Source organism: Hyla sarda, chromosome 7 (assembly GCF_029499605.1).
Source record: "Hyla sarda isolate aHylSar1 chromosome 7, aHylSar1.hap1, whole genome shotgun sequence".
NCBI classification, from domain to species: Eukaryota; Metazoa; Chordata; class Amphibia; order Anura; family Hylidae; genus Hyla; species Hyla sarda.
Genome location: NC_079195.1, coordinates 2,121,764 through 2,141,865, shown reverse-complemented (window position 1 = coordinate 2,141,865; position 20,102 = coordinate 2,121,764). Strand labels below are relative to the sequence as shown.

Below are 20,102 nucleotides of genomic sequence, written 5' to 3'. Positions count from 1 at the left end.
TATATATATATATATATATATATATATATACAGAGGAGAGGAGATCTATATATATATATACAGAGGAGAGGAGATCTATATATATATATACAGAGGAGAGGAGATCTATATATATATATATATATATACAGAGGAGAGGAGATCTATATATATATATATATATATATATATATATATATATATATATATATACAGAGGAGAGGAGATCTATATATATATATATATATACAGAGGAGAGGAGATCTATATATATATATATATATACAGAGGAGAGGAGATATATATATATATATATATATATATATATATATATATATATATATATATATATACACACAAAGGGAATAAACATGTGTATAGCAAAACCTGTGTTACTGCAATCCTTTCCTGTGAGGAATACTTCATTATATAGAAACATTTCAGGGGGGACAACATTTACGGCCATGACTGTATCTGTATCTTTGTGCTGGCAGTGTGCTGCTGTATTCTCCTGCTTGTGTATATTTAGCCTAGCAGCCTGCACCTGTAGGCCGGGTCCGTGCAATGGTTTGGTATCAGTATGTGCTGGCCAACTTATCCTTTCTATCTATCTATCTATCTATCTATCTATCTATCTCATATCTATCTACAGTGGGGCAAAAAAGTATTTAGTCAGCCACCAATTGTACAAGTTCTCCCCCTTATAAAGATGAGAGGCTGTAATTTTCATCATAGGTTATAACCTCAACTATGAAAGACATAATGGGGGGGGGATACAGGAAATCACAATTTAGGATTTCTAATGAATTAATTGGTAAATTCCTTGGTAAAATAAGTATTTGGTCACCTACAAACAAGTAAGATTTCTGGCTCTCACAGACCTGTAACTTCTTCTATAAGAGTCTCCTCTGTCCTCCACTCGTTACCTGTATTAATGGCTCCTGTTTGAACTTGTTATCAGTATAAAAGACACCTGTCCACAACCTCAAACAACCTCAAACAACCTCAAACAGTCGCACTCCAAACTCTACTATGGCCAAGACCAAAGAGCTGTCGAAGGACACCAGAAACAAAATTTTAGACCTGCACCAGGCTGGGAAGACTGAATCTGCAATAGACAAGCAGCTTGGTGTGAAGAAATCAACTGTGGGAGGAATTATTGGAAAATGGAAGACATACAAGACACTGATAATCCCCCTCCATCTGGGGCTCCGCGCAAGATCTCACCCCGTGGTGTCAAAATGATCACAAGAACAGTGAGCAAAAATCCCAGAATCACACAGGGGACCTAGTGAATGACCTGCAGAGAGCTGGGACCAAAGTAACAAAGGCTACCATCAGTAAGACACTACGCCACCATGGACTCAAATCATGCAGTGCCAGACGTGTCCCTCTGCTTAAGCCAGTACATGTCCGGGCCCGTCTGAAGTTTGCTAGAGAGCATTTGGATGATCCAGAAGAGGATTGGGAAAATGTGATTGTCACGATCACACCCTATCGGTCCAGCCAAGACGCTAGAGAGAGTGTGATGGTGCAAGTAATAAAGCCACCAGGTCTCTGGGTATCCACTACTAGTCCCAGCAAGTCACCAAATTAACCCTTTGATAAACTTGTTTCACCAGAGCTTCCTTCAGAAAGGTGAGCTCCTATATTTAGAGATCAAAGACCAGAGCTGATTAATTAAACATTTAATCTAAAAAAAGGTATCACAGCGCTACGTATAAAACAAACGAATGACATACAGGTGCAAAAATATATAAGAGTTCAGCAAGACAAATTCAGAAAACAAAAAAGAAAGTCTGCCATCCCTCTCTCCTGATCCCTTACCTTAATTTGTTTTATGATGGGACCAGAGTGCCGACTTCAACAGACCCCGCAATAAAACTGGAATACACAAAAACAAATACACAGTCTGACCCCTCCCCCTGCCTTAAATTATACATTATACACAAATACAATTGTAATACACATGTAGGATTCCATAATACGGCCTTGCCCCTCAGATGAAACCAAAGTAGAACTTTTTGGTAAAAACTCAACTCGTCGTGTTTGGAGGAGAAACAATGCTGAGTTGCATCCAAAGAACACCTTACCTACTGTGAAGCATGGGGGTGGAGACATCATGCTTTGGGGCTGTTTTTCAGCAAAGGGACCAGGACGACTGATCCGTGTAAAGGAAAGCATGAATGGACCCATGTATCGTGAGATTAGAGTGAAAACCTCCTTCCATCACAAGGGCATTGAAGAGGAAACATGGCTGCGTCTTTCAGCATGACAGTGATCCAAAACACATCGCCCGGGCAATGAAGGAGTGGCTTCTTAAGAAGCATTTCAAGGTCCTGGAGTGCCTAGCCAGTCCCCAGATCTCAACCCCATAGAAAACCTTTGGAGTGAGATGAAAGTCCCTGTTGCCCAGCGACAGCCCCAAAACATCACTGCTCTAGAGGAGATCTGCATGGAGGAATGGGCCAAAATACCAGCAACAGTGTGTGAGAACCTTGTGAAGACAGAAAACATGTGACCTCTGTCATTACCAACAAAGGGGATATAACAAAGTATTGAGATGAACTTTTATTATTCACCAAATACTTATTTTCCACTATAATTTGCAAATAAATTCTTTAACCTCTTAAGGACGCAGGGCGTACCTGTACGCCCGATCCCGGTATTTAAAACAGAGTCACTCCATGACCCCGCATCATACCGGGTCCGTCCCGGTGGCTAATGATAGACTGTACCCTGGGCTAATAGCGCGTGGCACCGATCGTTGTGCTGCACACTATTAACCCTTTAGCTGCGGCGATCAAAGTTGATCGCCGCGTCTCAAATGAAAGTGAAAGCTTCCCGGCAGCTCAGTCGGGCTGATTGGGACTATCGCAATAAAATTGCGATGTCCCGATCAGCTAGGAAGCGAGCGGGGGTCCCCTTACCTTGCTCCGTCGCGTCCGATCAGCGTTTGATTGCTCCAAGCCTGAGCTATGGCTTTGCAGGGATCAGGGTAAAAGATCAGTGTGTGCAGTGTTATAGGTCCCTATGGGATAACAATGATCAGTGTGTACAGTGTTACAGTCTCCTATGGGATAACAATGATCAGTGTGTGCAGTGTTACAGTCTCCTATGGGATAACAATGATCAGTATAAGAGATCAGTGTGTGCAGTGTTATAATCTCCTATGGGATAATAATGATCAGTATAAGGGATCAGTGTGTGCAGTGTTATAATCTCCTATGGGACCTATAACATTGCAAAAAAAAGTGGAAAAAAAAGTTTAATAAAGGTCATTTAACCCCTTCCCTAATAAAAGTTTGAATCACCCCCCTTTTCCCATATAAAAAAAAGTGTTAATAAAAATAAACATATGTGGTATCGCCGCATGCGGAAATGTCCAAATTATAAAAATATATCAATTAAACCGCATGTCAATGGCGTACGCGCAAAAAAATTCCAAAGTCCAAAATAGTGCATTTTTGGTCACTTTTTAAATCATGAAAAAATGAATAAAAAGCGATCAAAAAGTCTGATCAATGCAAAAATGGTACCGCTAAAAACTTCAGAACCCAGGGCAAAAAATGAGCCCTCATAACGGCCCGTACGCAGAAAAATAAAAGTTATAGGGGTCAGAAGATGACAATTTTTAATGTATAAATTTTCCTGCATGTAGTTATGATTTTTTTCAGAAGTGCGACAATATCCAATCTATATAAGAAGGTGTAATTTTTACCGAAATATGCACTGCGTAGAAACGGAAGCCCCCAAAAATTACAAAATGACATTTTTTCTTCAATTTTGTTGCACAATTAAATTTTTTTCCGTTTCACCGTGGATTTTTGGTAAAATGACTGATGTCACTGGAAAGTAGAATTGGTGGCGCAAAAAATAAGCCATAATATGGAATTTTATGTGCAAAATTGAAAGCGTTATGATTTTTAGAAGGTGATGAGGAAAAAATAAAAATGCAAAAACGGAAAAACCCTGCGTCCTTAAGGGGTTAAAAATCAGACAATGTGATTTTATGGATTTTTTCTCATAGTTGAGGTTATAACCTATGATGGAAATTACAGCCTCATCATTATAAGGGGGAGAACGGGTCCAATTGGTGGCTGACTAAATACTTTTTTTTCCCCCCTATCTATCTCATATCTATCTATCTCATATCTATCTATTTATCTCATATCTATCTATCTCATATCTATCTATCTATCTATCTCATATCTATCTATCTCATATCTATCTATCTCATATCCATCTATCTCATATCTATCTCATATCTATCTATTTATCTCATATCTATCTATCTCATATCTATCTATCTCATATCTATCTATCTATCTATCTATCTATCTATCTATCTCATATCCATCTATCTCATATCTATCTATCTCATATCTATCTATCTCATATCTATCTATCTATCTCATATCTATCTATCTCATATCTATCTATCTCATATCTATCTATCTCATATCTATCTATTTATCTCATATCTATCTATCTCATATCTATATATCTATCTATCTATCTCATATCTATCTCATATCTATCTATTTATCTCATATCTATCTATCTCATATCTATCTATCTAATCTATCTATCTATCTCATATCTATTAATCTATTTATCTCATATCTATCTATCTATCTATCTATCTCATATCTATCTATCTATCTATCTATCTCATATCTATCTATCTAATCTATCTATCTATCTATCTATCTCATATCTATTAATCTATTTATCTCATATCTATCTATCTATCTATCTCATATCTATCTATCTAATCTATCTCATATCTATTAATCTATTTATCTCATATCTATCTCATATCTATCTATCTATCTATCTATCTATCAACAGGAGAATACACCAGCACACTGCTAGCACAAAGATATAGATAAAACATGAGTATATAGATACAACATGAGAAGCTATTCAGCTATGGTCCCGTGATGAAATAATGAGATACTTAGCTTGCAATTTGGCGGCCAAATAGCTTGGACCATCCCACCACGGTAAGGTGATCTCATTGGGACGGACCCTACACTATGAATATGCCTCAGTGTGAATAGAGCAGCAGGGATTGCAAGATCTGGAACATCCAAATCACCTTATATCAGGGGCATACCTAGAGCATTTGGCACCCGGGGCGGACCCTTTGTTTGGCACCCCCCCACACACACACACAAACGCACCCCCCTTAATTACACCCCCTCCCTCCCCTCCCCCCAGGAGCGGACTGACAACACTCGGGGCCCCCGGACCAAAAAAAAAAGCAAGGGCCCCTGCAGCTCGTCAATCATCTGCCACACTCCTATTCCACCCAAATCCCACACACAATAAACTAAAATTTATATATGTAAGAAACACTTTAACATAGGTAAATTTCTATGACCAATAATACTGGTATACAAGGAGTAAATATATACCACCACACAATAACTGGATAATACCGCCATACTGTATAAAACCACTATACACAGACCAGTATACTATAAAGGATCTGTATACAATATGTGATTATATACAGGACCATATGGCGGTAGATATCAGCTGTACACAGGATCTGTATACAATATAAGTGATTATATACAGGACCATATGGCGGTAGATATCAGCTGTACACAGGATCTGTATACAATATAAGTGATTATATACAGGACCATATGGCGGTAGATATCAGCTGTACACAGGATCTGTATACCATATAAGTGATTACAGTTACATTTTGGGACTCACAATTACGTCTTTTCTGATCAGCGGCGTCCTCTTTCCTTTTCTTCTCCATCATCAGACCGCCATGTGGATCTCTTAACATCTGCAGGACAAACATGTCAGACTCTGCATATACTCAGTGCCCTCCCCTCCTATACACAATCTGCCCATCTATAGGCCCGCAAACTGTAATAATGCCCTCCTTGGTGTCCTGCACAGTAAAAGGGCAGGTAGGTAGGTAGCCAGGTAACCCCCTCTTTCCCATAGGTATATGCAGAGTTACACCCCCCCTCTTTCCCATAGGTATATGCAGAGTTACACCCCCCCCCCTCTTTCCCATAGGTATATGCAGAGCTACAAACCCCCCCCCCCCCCCCCCCTCTTTCCGATAGGTATATCTAGGGCTGGGCGGTATACCGGTTCATGCCGAATACCAAATTTTTTGGGCTGCACAATATGGATTTTCCCCCATACCGCAATTCCGGTTGGGCACCTCCCCCTTGGGAATGTAATATCAGCCTAGCACAGAGCTGTCCCCACATCGGGGAACTATTCCTATTTTACCCGCCAGTACTGTTCTGCTCCCCCCAATTAATGATCAGCCCAGCTGGGTACTACTCACATATGTCAAGCACTGCCCTCCTCCTCTTTGTTGGGGGCCGCCGGGCGCTGGAACTCTATGCTGTACGCCAGTGGTCTCCAACCTGCAGACCTCCAGATGTTGCAAAACTACAACTCCCAGCATGCCCGGACAGCGATGGAACTCTCTGTACGCCAGTGGTCTCCACCCTGCGGACCTCCAGTTGTTGCAACGCAGGTTTGAGACCACTGCTGTACGCTGTATACCTATGCCTGGGCTGCAAAAGATACAGAAAATAAACTTTTAACTCACCCACGTCGCTGGGGATGGGAACGCCGGACAGCCGTCAGCCTATCACCGGCCAGAGCGATGCCCCGCCCCTGCCAGTGATAGGCTGAGCCCACTGTCATGTATGAAGCCGTATACAGCGTACAGCAGTGGTCTCAAACCTGCGGACCTCCAGCTGTTGCAAAACTACAACTCCCAGCATGCCCGGACAGCCATTGGCTGTCCGGGCATGCTGGGAGTTGTAGTTTTGCAACAACTGGAGGTCCGCAGGTTGGAGACCACTGGAGTACAGTGAGTTCCATCGCCGGCGGCCCCCAACAAAGAGGAGGAGGGCAGTGCTTGACATATGTGAGTAGTACCCCGCTGGGCTGGCGGGTCACATGATTTTGGGGGAGGGGGGGAATACCGTTATATACCGTGGAACCACCGTAAGTTAAAAAAAATACCGTGATACACATATATGGTCATACCACCCAGCCCTAGGTATATGCAGAGCACCCCCCTCTCCCCCCCTTCCCTAGAGGTATATGCAGAGCACCCCCCTTCCCCCCTTCCCTATAGGTAAATGCAGAGCAACCCCCCATCCCTCTCCCCCCCTTCCCTATAGGTAAATGCAGAGCAGCCCCCCTTCCCTATAGGTAAATGCAGAGCACCCCCCCTCTCTCCCTTCCCTATAGGTAAATGCAGAGGACCCCCCCTCTCCCCCCCCCTTCCCTATAGATAAATGCAGAGCACCCCCCCTTCCCTATAGGTAAATGCAGAGCACCCCCCCTCCTTCCCTATAGGTAAATGCAGAGGACCCCCCCCTCTCCCCCCCCTTCCCTATAGATAAATGCAGAGCACCCCCCCTCCTCTCTCCCCCTTCCCTATAGGTAAATGCAGAGCACCCCCCCTCTCCCCCCTTCCCTATAGGTAAATGCAGAGCACCCCCCCTTCCCTATAGGTAAATGCAGAGCACCCCCCCTCCTTCCCTATAGGTAAATGCAGAGCACCCCCCCTCTCTCCCCCTTCCCTATAGGTAAATGCAGAGCATCCCCCCCCCTCCCTCTCCCACCTTCCCTATAGGTAAATGCAGAGCACCCCCCTCGTCTCTCCCCCTTCCCTATAGGTAAATGCAGAGCACCCCCCTCGTCTCTCCCCCTTCCCTATAGGTAAATGCAGAGCACCCCCCTCGTCTCTCCCCCTTCCCTATAGGTAAATGAAGAGAACCCCCCTCTCCCCCCCTTCCCTATAGGTAAATGCAGAGCACCCCCCTCCCTCTCCCCCCTTCCCTATAGGTAAATGCAGAGTACCCCCTCCCCCTTCCCTATAGGTAAATGCAGAGCACCCCCCCTCTCTCCCCCTTCCCTATAGGTAAATGCAGAGCACCCCCCCTCCCTCTCCCACCTTCCCTATAGGTAAATGCAGAGCCCCCCCCTTCCCTATAGGTAAATGCAGAGCACCCCCCCCTCCCTCTCCCCCCCCCTTCCCTATAGGTAAATGCAGAGCACCCCCCTCCCTCTCCCCCCTTCCCTATAGGTAAATGCAGAGCACCCCCCCTTCCCTATAGGTAAATGCAGAGCACCCCCCTCCCTTCTCCCCCCCCCCCTTCCCTATAGGTAAATGCGGAACACCCCCCCCCCTCCCTCTAGGTATATGTAGAGTAACCCCCCCCCCCTTCCCCATAGGTAAATGTAGAGCAAAAAATAAAAAAGGATGCTCACCTGATATCCCACGCAGCGATCTCCTCAGCAGGGGCCCGCGTCTTCTCCCCTCCACAGTACAGGCACTGATGAGTGACGTCACCGGCGCCTGTACTGCGTGCTGCGTGGGGGCGGAGGTCACGTCTCCTCTGTGTAGCTGCAGATGCGGCTCACACAGAGGGGACGCCTTCTCCTGTATGTGCGTGTATCGCGCATACAGGAGAATGTAGCGCTGTCTGCTGGGGATCTGGGACGAGTGTCCCGGACCTCAGCAGCGGAGGCGGCGGGTCAGTACGCCCCTGGCACCCCCCTTGAGAGTGGCACCCCCCCCCCCCCCCCTTGGTACGCCACTGCCTTATATACACCTGATAGAGGTGGGTGGGGTGCAAGAACCAACATGGACGTAGCCACTCCCCCGTATGTGTAATACAAAGAATAAGTTGGTGCTAGCAGTGTGCTGCTGTATTCTTCTGTTGCTGTATATTTAGCCCAGCAGCCTGCACATGTAAGCCAGGTCCATATAATAGTTTGGAATCAATAGTGCTGGCCAACTTATTCTTTGTTTGTATTACACATATGGGGGAGTGGCTACCTCCATGTTGGTTCTTGCACCCCACCCACCTCTATCAGGTGTATATAAGGTGATTTGGATGTTCCAGATCTTGCAATCCCTGCTGCTCTATTCACACTGAGGCATATTCATAGTGTAGGGTCCGTCCCAATGAGATCACCTTATCGCGGTGGGATGGTACAAGCTATTTGGCCGTCAAATTGCAAGCTAAGTATCTCATTATTTCATCACTGCACCATAGCTGAATAGCTTCTCATGTTGTATCTATATATTCATGTTTTATCTATATCTTTGTGCTAGCAGTGTGCTGCTGTATTCTCCTGTTGCTGTATATTTAGCCCAGCAGCCTGCACCTGTAAGCCAGGTCCATATAATAGTGTGGAATCAATAGTGCTGGCCAACTTATTCTTTGTTTATCTATCTATCTATCTATCTCATATCTACCTATCTATCTCATATCTATCTATCCATCCCATATCTATCTATCTATCTCATATCTATCTATCTATCTCATATCTATCTATCTATCTCATATCTATCTATCTCATATCTATCTATCTATCTCATATCTATCTATCTCATATCTATCTATCTATCTCATATTTATCTATCCATCTCATATCCATCTCATCTATCTATCTATCTATCTATCTCATATCTCTCTCATATCTATCTCTCACATATCTATCTCTCACATATCTATCTCTCACATATCTATCTCTCTCATATCTATCTCTCTCATATCTATCTATCTATCTCATATCTTACTATCTCATATCTTACTATCTCATATCTATCTATCTCATATCTATCTCCTATCTATCTATCTCTTATCTATCTATCTATCCATCTATCTATCTATCCATTTCATATATATCTATCTATCCATCTCATATCTATCTATCCATCTCATATCTATCTATCTATCTTATATCTTTCTATCTCATAGCTATCTATCTATCTCATATCTCATATCTGTCTATCTCATATCTTTCTATCTCATATCTATCCATCTCATATCTATCTATCTCATATCTATCTTTCTATCTCATATCTATCTCTCTCATATCTATCTATCTCATATCTATCTATCTATCTATCTATCTATCTCATATTCATCTATCTATCTCATAGCTTACTATCTCATATCTATCTATCTCATATCTATCTATCTTTCTGTCTCATATCTATCTCCTATCTATCTATCCATCTCATATCTATCTATCTCATAGCTATCTATCTCATATCTCATATCTGTCTATCTATCTCATATCTATCTCTCTCATATCTTTCTATCTCATATCTATCTCTCTCATATCTATCTATCTCATATCTATCTATCTATCTCATATTCATCTATCTATCTCATATTCATCTATCTATCTCATATCTTACTATCTCATATCTATCTCCTATCTATCTATCTATCTCTTATCTATCTATCTATCTTATATCTTTCTATCTCATAGCTATCTATCTATCTCATATCTATCTATCTCATATCTATCTCATATCTCATATCTGTCTATCTCATATCTATCTATCTCATATCTATCTCATATCTCATATCTGTCTATCTCATATCTATCTATCTCATATCTATCTCTCTCATATCTATCTCTCTCATATCTATCTCTCTCATATCTTTCTCTCTATCTCATATCCATCTATCTATCTCATATCCATCTATCTATCTCATATTCATCTATCTATCTCATATTCATCTATCTATCTCATATTCATCTATCTATCTATCTATCTATCTCATATCTATCTATCTCATATCTTACTATCTCATATCTATCTATCTATCCATCTATCTATCCATCTATCTATCTATCTATCTATCTCATATCAATCTATCTCATATCTATCTATCTCATATCTATCTATCTATCTATCTATCTATCTATCTATCTCATATCTTTCTATCTCATATCTATCCATCTCATATCCATCTCATATCTATCTATCTCATACCTATCTATCTCATATCTATCTATCTATCTCATATGTTTCTATCTCATATCTATCTCTCTCATATCTTTCTATCTCATATCTATCTCTCTCATATCTTTCTATCTCATATCTATCTATCTCATATCTATCTATCTTTCTGTCTCATATCTATCTCCTATCTATCTATCTATCTATCTATCTATCTATCTATCTCTTATCTATCTATCTATCTATCTCATATCTATCTATCTCATATGTTTCTATCTCATATCTATCTCTCTCATATCTTTCTATCTCATATCTATCTCTCTCATATCTTTCTGTCTCATATCTATCTCCTATCTATCTATCTCTTATCTATCTATCTATCCATCTCATATCTATCTATCTATCCATCTCATATCTATCTATCTATCTCATATCTGTCTCTCATATCTATCTATCTATCTATCTCCTATCTTTCTATCTCATAGCTATCCATCTCATATCTATCTATCTATCTATCTATCTATGTCATATCTATCTATCTATCCATCCCATATCTATCTATCTATCTCATATCTATCTATCTCATATCTATCTATCTATCTCATATCTATCTATCTCATATCTATCTCATATCTATCTCATATCTATCTCATATCTATTTATCTCATATCTATCTATCTATTTTTCTATCTATCTACCTCATATCTATCTATCTATCTCATATCTATCTATCTACCTCATATCTATCTATCTATCTATCTCATATCTATCTATCTATCTCATATCTATCTATCTCATATCTATCTATCTCATATCTATCTCATATCTATCTATCCATCTATCTATCTCATATCTATCTATCTATCTCATATCTATCTATCTCATATCTATCTATCTCATATCTATCTATCTATCTATTTATCTATCTATCTACCTCATATCTATCTATATATCTATCTATCTCTCTCATATCTATCTATCTATCTATCTATCTATCTCATATCTATCTATCTATCTATCTATCTCATATCTATCTATCTATCTCTCTCATATCTATCTATCTCATATCTATGGTTGCTGTGTTTATACTCGTTCTGTGTTCTCAGGTCCCCTGCAGACTGTTCCTCCCCCGTATTCTGTTACCTTTCCGCTCTCCTCTCACTCGCTCGACCCCTCCTGACGTTGAGTCATCTCTGATCCTCCTTCTTCCCTTCTCTCTTTCTCCCCACAGACTTGTGTAAGAGACGGAGACAGACGGGTGCGGTGAGTGCGAGAGGACGAGAAGAGTGAGGTGAGAACTCCTCACCCCTGGGCACTGGGTGCAGACAGACTCCTCACCCCTGGGCACTGGGTGCAGACAGACTCCTCACCCCCGGGCACTGGGTGCAGACAGACTCCTCACCCCCGGGCACTGGGTGCAGACAGACTCCTCACCCCTGGGCACTGGGTGCAGACAGACTCCTCACCCCTGGGCACTGGGTGCAGACAGACTCCTCACCCCTGGGCACTGGGTGCAGACTCCTCACCCCTGGGCACTGGGTGCAGACAGACTCCTCACCCCTGGGCACTGGGTGCAGACAGACTCCTCACCCCTGGGCACTGGGTGCAGACAGACTCCTCACCCCTGGGCACTGGGTGCAGACTCCTCACCCCTGGGCACTGGGTGCAGACAGACTCCTCACCCCTGGGCACTGGGTGCAGACAGACTCCTCACCCCTGGGCACTGGGTGCAGACAGACTCCTCACCCCTGGGCACTGGGTGCAGACAGACTCCTCACCCCTGGGCACTGGGTGCAGACAGACTCCTCACCCCTGGGCACTGGGTGCAGACAGACTCCTCACCCCTGGGCACTGGGAGCAGACAGACTCCTCACCCCTGGGCACTGGGTGCAGACAGACTCCTCACCCCTGGGCACTGGGTGCAGACAGACTCCTCACCCCTGGGCACTGGGTGCAGACAGACTCCTCACCCCTGGGCACTGGGTGCAGACAGACTCCTCACCCCTGGGCACTGGGTGCAGACAGACTCCTCACCCCTGGGCACTGGGTGCAGACAGACTCCTCACCCCTGGGCACTGGGTGCAGACAGACTCCTCACCCCTGGGCACTGGGTGCAGACAGACTCCTCACCCCTGGGCACTGGGTGCAGACAGACTCCTCACCCCTGGGCACTGGGTGCAGACAGACTCCTCACCCCTGGGCACTGGGTGCAGACAGACTCCTCACCCCTGGGCACTGGGTGCAGACAGACTCCTCACCCCTGGGCACTGGGTGCAGACAGACTCCTCACCCCTGGGCACTGGGTGCAGACAGACTCCTCACCCCTGGGCACTGGGTGCAGACAGACTCCTCACCCCTGGGCACTGGGTGCAGACAGACTCCTCACCCCTGGGCACTGGGTGCAGACAGACTCCTCACCCCTGGGCACTGGGTGCAGACAGACTCCTCACCCCCGGGCACTGGGTGCAGACAGACTCCTCACCCCCGGGCACTGGGTGCAGACAGACTCCTCACCCCCGGGCACTGGGTGCAGACAGACTCCTCACCCCCGGGCACTGGGTGCAGACAGACTCCTCACCCCCGGGCACTGGGTGCAGACAGACTCCTCACCCCCGGGCACTGGGTGCAGACAGACTCCTCACCCCCGGGCACTGGGTGCAGACAGACTCCTCACCCCCGGGCACTGGGTGCAGACAGACTCCTCACCCCCGGGCACTGGGTGCAGACAGACTCCTCACCCCCGGGCACTGGGTGCAGACAGACCCCTCACCCCTGGGCACTGGGTGCAGACAGACTCTTCTCACTATTTTTTGTCTGTTTTGCTCTTTTGACAGAATCGAGATGTACGGCGGACTGTGTGCAAAGTAAGTGCTGTGTGTGAGCCGGTCACCCGATACCCGCACAGATACACTACACTCACCCAGAGGAGTCACAGGATGCCAGGGCATAGACCAGAGGGAAGGGTCATGGCCAACATCTCATTCATCTGTGATGTCACCGGATATAATATATAATAAAACATGAAAAATATATATTCACCGCATAAAATAGAATATACAGTATGTGTCACTATAACATCTGTTTAAATACTAAATATAAAACCGCTATATACCAGCAGTTATACACATAAGAGCAAGTATAATATTCCCTAAATCCCCCTGATGAAGCTCAGGTGAAACGTACGTTGGGGTAATCTCTAATCTGGTCCTTTTATGTCTATTATTGCTGGTATGTAGCGGTTTTATATTTAGTGTTTCACAAGTGATAACATTATAGTGTCGCATGTACAGTGGGGCAAAAAAGTATTTAGTCAGCCACCAATTGTGCACGTTCTCCCCCTTATAAAGATGAGGCTGTAATTTCCATTATAGGTTATAACCTCAACTATGAGAGACAGAATGAGAAAAAAAATCCATAAAATCACATTGTCTGATTATTAAAGAATTTATTTGCAAATTTATGGCGGAAAATAAGTATTTGGTCAATAACAAACAAGCAAGATTTCTGCCTCTCACAGACCGGTAACTTCTTCTTTAAAGGGGTACTCCACTGCTCAGCGTTTGGAAGAAACTTCCGAACGCTGGAGCCGGGTGCTCGTGACATCATAGCCCCGCCCCCTCATCATGTCACACCCCATCCCCCCAATGCAAGTCTATGGGAGGGGGCGTGACGGACGTCACGCCCCCTCCCATAGACTTGCATTGAGGGGGGGCGGGGTGTGACGTTCTTGAGGGGGCGGGGCTATGACATCACGAGCTCCCGCCTCCAGCGTTCGGAACAGTTTGTTCCAAACGCTGAGCAGTGGAGTACCCCTTTAACACGTTAACGACCATGGACGTGTATACACATACAGGGTGGCAGTACGTTCCCGCACCTGGACGAGTATACACATCCATATGTCTCGTGGGTGCCGCCCAGTGTACCCACAAGATCGCGGCAGGGACTCGACTGTAACACAAAACCAGGACCCTGCTGCACTGCCGGGACCGAAGTAAACTTCGGTCCCGGCAGTTTAACCCTTACAGCTGCGGTCGGAAGTGACCGTGAGCTGTAAGTGTTTTGACAGAGGGAGGGAGCTCCCTCTGTCTTGCCTGCAGCACCCTGCAGCGCGATCGCGGGGTGCTGTGTGTGATCCCCGGCGGGGGCCGGCCGCACTGTCGGGACCGAAGTAAACTTCGTTCCCGGCAGTTTAACCCTTACAGCCACGGTTGGAAGCGACCGTGAGCTGTGAGGAGTTTGACAGAGGGAGGGGTCTCCCTCTGTCTCTCCTGTAGCACCCCGCAACGATTGCGGGGTGCTGCATGTTACCTGGGCAGCCGGGCGTCTTTATAGGGACCCCCAGGTCTGCCCTGGTTATTGCCTGTCAGTGTAATACTGGCAGGCAGCATATAACTGCAATGCTTTGGAATACTAAGTATTCCAAAGCATTAAAAAAAATTGTAAAAAACTAAAATATATAAAATAAATAAAAGTGTAAAAAAATGTTATAAAAAAAAATGTATTAAATAAATATAAAAATGTATAATGTATAGGGTCACACGGCGCACATCCGCAGCATATTACATGCTGTGGATGCCCGACAGCAGTCACAATAATGAGCTCCCTGCTGCGGCTGGGTAGCTTTGTGTGTCCACTCATAGCGACGGATTTCCCACCGGCAGTCATGAGCGGACACACTGAGCTACCCAGCCGCAGAAGTGATCTTGCCCTTGTGACTGCCGGGGGCATCCACAGTGTGAAATATGCTGCGGATGTGCTCTATGTGACCCTACACTGCATCCCGTCCATCCTGCGTTTCAGCAGTATGTCAAAGGACACCAGAAGAGCTGTCGAAGGACACCAGAAACAAAATTGTAGACATGGACCAGGATTGAATCTGCAATAGGAAAGCAGCTTGGTGTGAAGAAATAAACTGTGGGAGCAATTATTAGAAAATGGAAGAGATATAAGACCAGTGATAATCTCCCTCGATCTGGGGCACCATGCAAGATCTCACCCCATGGTGTCAAAATGATCACAAGAACGGTGAGCAAAAATCCCAGAACCACACGGGGAACCTAGTGAATGACCTGCAGAGAGCTGGGACCAAAGTAACAAAGGCTACCATCAGTAACACACTACACCGCCAGGGACTCAAATCATGCAGTGACAGACGTGTCCCCCCTGCTTAAGCCAGTACATGTCCGGGCCCGTCTGAAGTTTACTAGAGAGCATTTGGATGATCCAGAAGAGGATTGGGAGAATGTCATATGGTCAGATGAAACCAAAGTAGAACTTTTTGGTAAAAACTCAACTCGTCATGTTTGGAGGAAAAAGAAAAGAGGGAAAAGATGCTGAGTTGCATCCAAAGAACACCTCCTAGGTAGCGTGCGCTGGTGCTTGTTTTTAAAGGGCCAGTGCGCCCTTGATTGTTGCTTTCACCTGTGCCTTATCTATAAGTGTGATCACCTCCCACACCCCCTTGCCGGACCTTTGCGCCTAATGCCTCAGAGAAAGCAGTCATTGTGTTTGCCTTTCTGTGTTCCTGACTACTTCCTCTTGTGACCTGACTACGCTCCTGTACTGCCAGCCTTCTGACGTTGCTATGTCCTGACTATGCTTCTGCACCATCCTGCACCTGTCCTGCTTTCCTGCCAGCCTGTCTATGTATCATCTCTCCTGAGTCAAGATACACCTAGCAGCCTGGGTGCTGCCTGCCGCAGCAAGACCGTCCCACTTTGCGGCGGGCTCTGGTGAAAACCAGCGGCACCTTAGACTCTGCTCCCTGGTACGGCTCATGTCATCATCCACACAGGACCAGAGGATCCACTACCACCTGCCGTAACACATCAGCAAGGGCATTGAAGATGAAACATGGCTGGGTCTTTCAGCATGACAATGATCCCAAACACACCACCCGGGCAATGAAGGAGTGGCTTCGTAAGAAGCATTTCAAGGTCCTGGAGTGGCCTAGCCAGTCTCCAGATCTCAATCCCCTAGGGAAACCTTTGAAGGGAGATGAAAGTCCATGTTGCCCAGCGACAGCCCCAAAACATCACTGCTCTAGAGAAGATCTGCATGGAGGAATGGACCAAAATACCAGCAACAGTGTGTGAGAACCTTGTGAAGACAGAAAACATGTGACCTCTGTCTTTGCCAACAAAGGGGATATAACAAAGAATTGAGATGAACTTTTTTTATTCACCAAATACTTATTTTCCACCATAATTTGCAAATAAAATCTTTAAAATCAGACAATGTGATTTTATGGATTTTTTCTCATTCTGTCTCTCATAGTTGAGGTTATAACCTATGATGGAAATTACAGCCTCTCATCTGAGTGGGAGAACTTGTACAATTGGTGGCTGACTAAATACTTTTTGGCCCCACTGTGTTGTATTTTGTATATTGTCCTCATGTTTTATTATGGATTACGGTCTGTTGTCTCAGGATTAGTCACTTCGGTCTCTTTTTATATAGAGATGTCTCTGATGTTGTGTAATACTTCACTCCGGCTGCCTCTGTTTCTCAATCTCTTAATTTTTTTGGTTCTTCCATTTCCCTCCTGCTTGATTTTTCCTTTCTCGGTCTCTCTCCATCCTGTTTTGTGACCACATCCCTGACCCTGCCCGCCTCCTCTGAGCCCATCCCCCCACCCCCACCACTACCACCTCCGCCTTCCTGAATCACAGTCGTTCTGCTTGTGGTCCTCTAACCACCTGTGGTGCAGCTTAAAGGGGAGCGCTGCACCTAGACATCTTATCCTCTATCCAAAGGATAAGGGATTAGATGTCTGATTGTGGGGGTCCCGTCGCTGGGGACCCCCGCGATCTCCCTGCTGCACTCAACGTTCGTTTAGAGTGTCGGGTGTTGCGCCGGAGGCTCGTGACATCACTGCCACGTCCGCTTGTGACGTCATGACCACGCCCCCTCAATGCAAGTCTATGGGAGGGGGCGAGACGGCCGTCAAGCCCCCTCCCATAGACGTGCATTGAGGGGGCGTGTCCATGACCTCACAAGTGGGGCGTGACCGTGACGTCACGAGCCTCTGCTCCACATTGCCAGTCATCCGGCATGGAGCGAAGTTCGCTCTGTGCACCGGATGTCTGGGGTGCCGCAGCCGAGACCCTCGTGATCGGACATCTTATCCCCTATCCCTTGTATAGGGGATAAGATGTCTAGGGGTGGAGTACCCCTTTAAGGGAACAAAGCATAGAGGTAGCTGTAGTGCTGGTCAGCTGGGAGTTGTAGTGCCTGTCACCCAACCACAATCTTTTGTCAGTGTACATTTTCCTGTAGATTAAAGTGCAGGGATGAGACCTCTGGATTCTGTGATACAACTTCACTTCTTATACAAATCCAGTATAATACGGTTGCTTTGTATAACTTTTTTAAAGGGGTACTCCACTGCCCCAGCGCCCGGAACATTTTGTTCCAAACACTGGGTGCGGGCTGCGGGGGGTCAGGCCCAGCCGGTATTTTTGCCGCCCTGCTGGTATTTATCCAACCAATCCTCCAACTCCCGGAATGTTACACCATAACCTATACCAGTGTTTCCCAACCAGAGTGCCTCCAGCTGTGGAAAAACTACAATTCCCAGCATCCCCGGACAGCCAACAGCTGTCCGGGCATGCTGGGAGTTGTAGTTTTGCAACAGCTGGAGGCACCCCTGGTTGGGAAACACTGACCTATACTGTATACTATTATATAGTCCAACATGCTGGGAGTTGTAGTTTTGCAACAGCTGGAGGCACTCTGGTTGGGAAACACTGACCTATACTGTATACTACTATATAGTCCAACATGCTGGGAGTTGTAGTTTTGCAACAGCTGGAGGTACCCCTGGTTGGGAAACACTGACCTATAATATATACTACTATATAGTCCAACATGCTGGGAGTTGTAGTTTTCGTTTGGAGCAGCTTCTGAGCCACAGGCTGTATCAGGGCATGCTGGGAGTTGTAGTTAGTAACTAACTGCAACTCACGAATTTACTAAAAAGAACTAAACAAATAACGATCAAAAAGTCTCATCAAAACAAAAAGGGTTCTGTTAAAAACTTTAGATCGGGGGCAAAAACTGAGCCATAATACAGGCCGTATAAGGGGAAATAAAAAAAATTAGGACAAAAAGTCCCCCGTATACGTGGATCCTGTGATGTCACGCATATACAATTAACTATGCAAATTAGTATGCCCGGTAATTTTTTATATTTTAAAAGTGGCGACCCTCGTCAGCGGAGCCCACGGAGCGATTGTATATAGTGACAGCAGACTGGGCAGGACCCGTAGGGGATTATAGCGTTAGTCAGTGACTCCTGGCTCGATGGGCCCCGAGGTGTTATTACTGGTATCATACAATAGGTCGGGTGACAGACGGTTAATGCGCCATTGGGGGATGGGGAAGAGGCGGACATGTTTGACAAGTTGGGTTATGACAAGGAAAGGAGGAATGTATAGTGAACAGAGACATAGTGGGCTGAATATAGGGTCGCCACCTTTCCTGCAAAAAAAATTAAAAATACCGGCCATGATAATTTGCATAATTAATTATACATGCGTGACATCACAGGATACACATATACGGGGGAAATTTTGTCTTATTCTGACCCCAATAACTTTTTTATTTCTCCTTATACGGGGCCTGTATTAGGGTCATTTTTTGCGCCCGATCTGTAGTTTTTAACAGTAACATTTTCGTTTTGATGGGATTTTTTGATCGCTTTTTATTCAAATTAAATTCAGGAGTTACAGTTAGTCACTAACTACAACTCCCAGCATGCCCTGATACAGCCTGTGGCTCAGCAGCTGCCCCAAACGAAAACTACAACTCCCAGCATGTTGGACTATATAGTAGTATATAGTATAGGTCAATGTTTCCCAAACAGAGGGGCCTCCAGCTGTTGCAAAACTACAACTCCCAGCATGTTGGACTATATAGTAGTATATAGTATAGGTCATTTTTCCCCAACCAGGGGTGCCTCCAGCTGTTGCAAAACTACAACTCCCAGCATGTTGGACTATATAGTAGTATATAGTATAGGTCAGTGTTTCCCAACCAGGGGTGCCTCCAGCTGTTTAAAAACTACAACTCCCAGCATGTTGGACTATATAATAGTATAGGTCAGTGTTTCCCAACCAGGGGTGCCTCCAGCTGTTGCAAAACTACAACTCCCAGCATGTTGGCCTATATAGTAGTATAAAGTATAGGTCAGTGTTTCCCAACCAGGGGTGCCTCCAGCTGTTGCAAAACTACAACTCCCAGCATGTTGGACTGTATAGTAGTATATAGTATAGGTCAGTGTTTCCCAACCAGGGGTGCCTCCAGCTGTTGCAAAACTACAACTCCCAGTATGTTGGATTATATA

The 20,102-nt window shown here is 45.0% G+C and overlaps 2 protein-coding genes across 4 annotated transcripts in view; one reads left to right on the top strand and one right to left on the bottom strand.

The window, feature by feature from the left end:
- The window catches only part of CLDND1 (claudin domain containing 1), a 42,316-nt gene extending 40,490 nt beyond the window's left edge, over positions 1 to 1,826 (bottom strand). The window contains exon 1 of the mRNA XM_056531095.1: positions 1,807 to 1,826. The gene's annotated coding sequence lies outside the window, so the exon portion shown is untranslated. The remainder of the gene's footprint in view (positions 1 to 1,806) is intronic.
- CAPG (capping actin protein, gelsolin like) overlaps positions 1 to 20,102 on the top strand; it is a 57,140-nt gene that overhangs the window by 19,828 nt on the left and 17,210 nt on the right. For all 3 annotated transcript variants that reach the window (XM_056531071.1, XM_056531069.1, XM_056531070.1), the window contains exons 2-3: positions 11,988 to 12,047; positions 13,591 to 13,620. In XM_056531071.1, coding sequence (XP_056387046.1) covers positions 13,598 to 13,620 — 23 coding nt within the window. In that variant the 5' untranslated portion in view covers positions 11,988 to 12,047; positions 13,591 to 13,597. The remainder of the gene's footprint in view (positions 1 to 11,987; positions 12,048 to 13,590; positions 13,621 to 20,102) is intronic.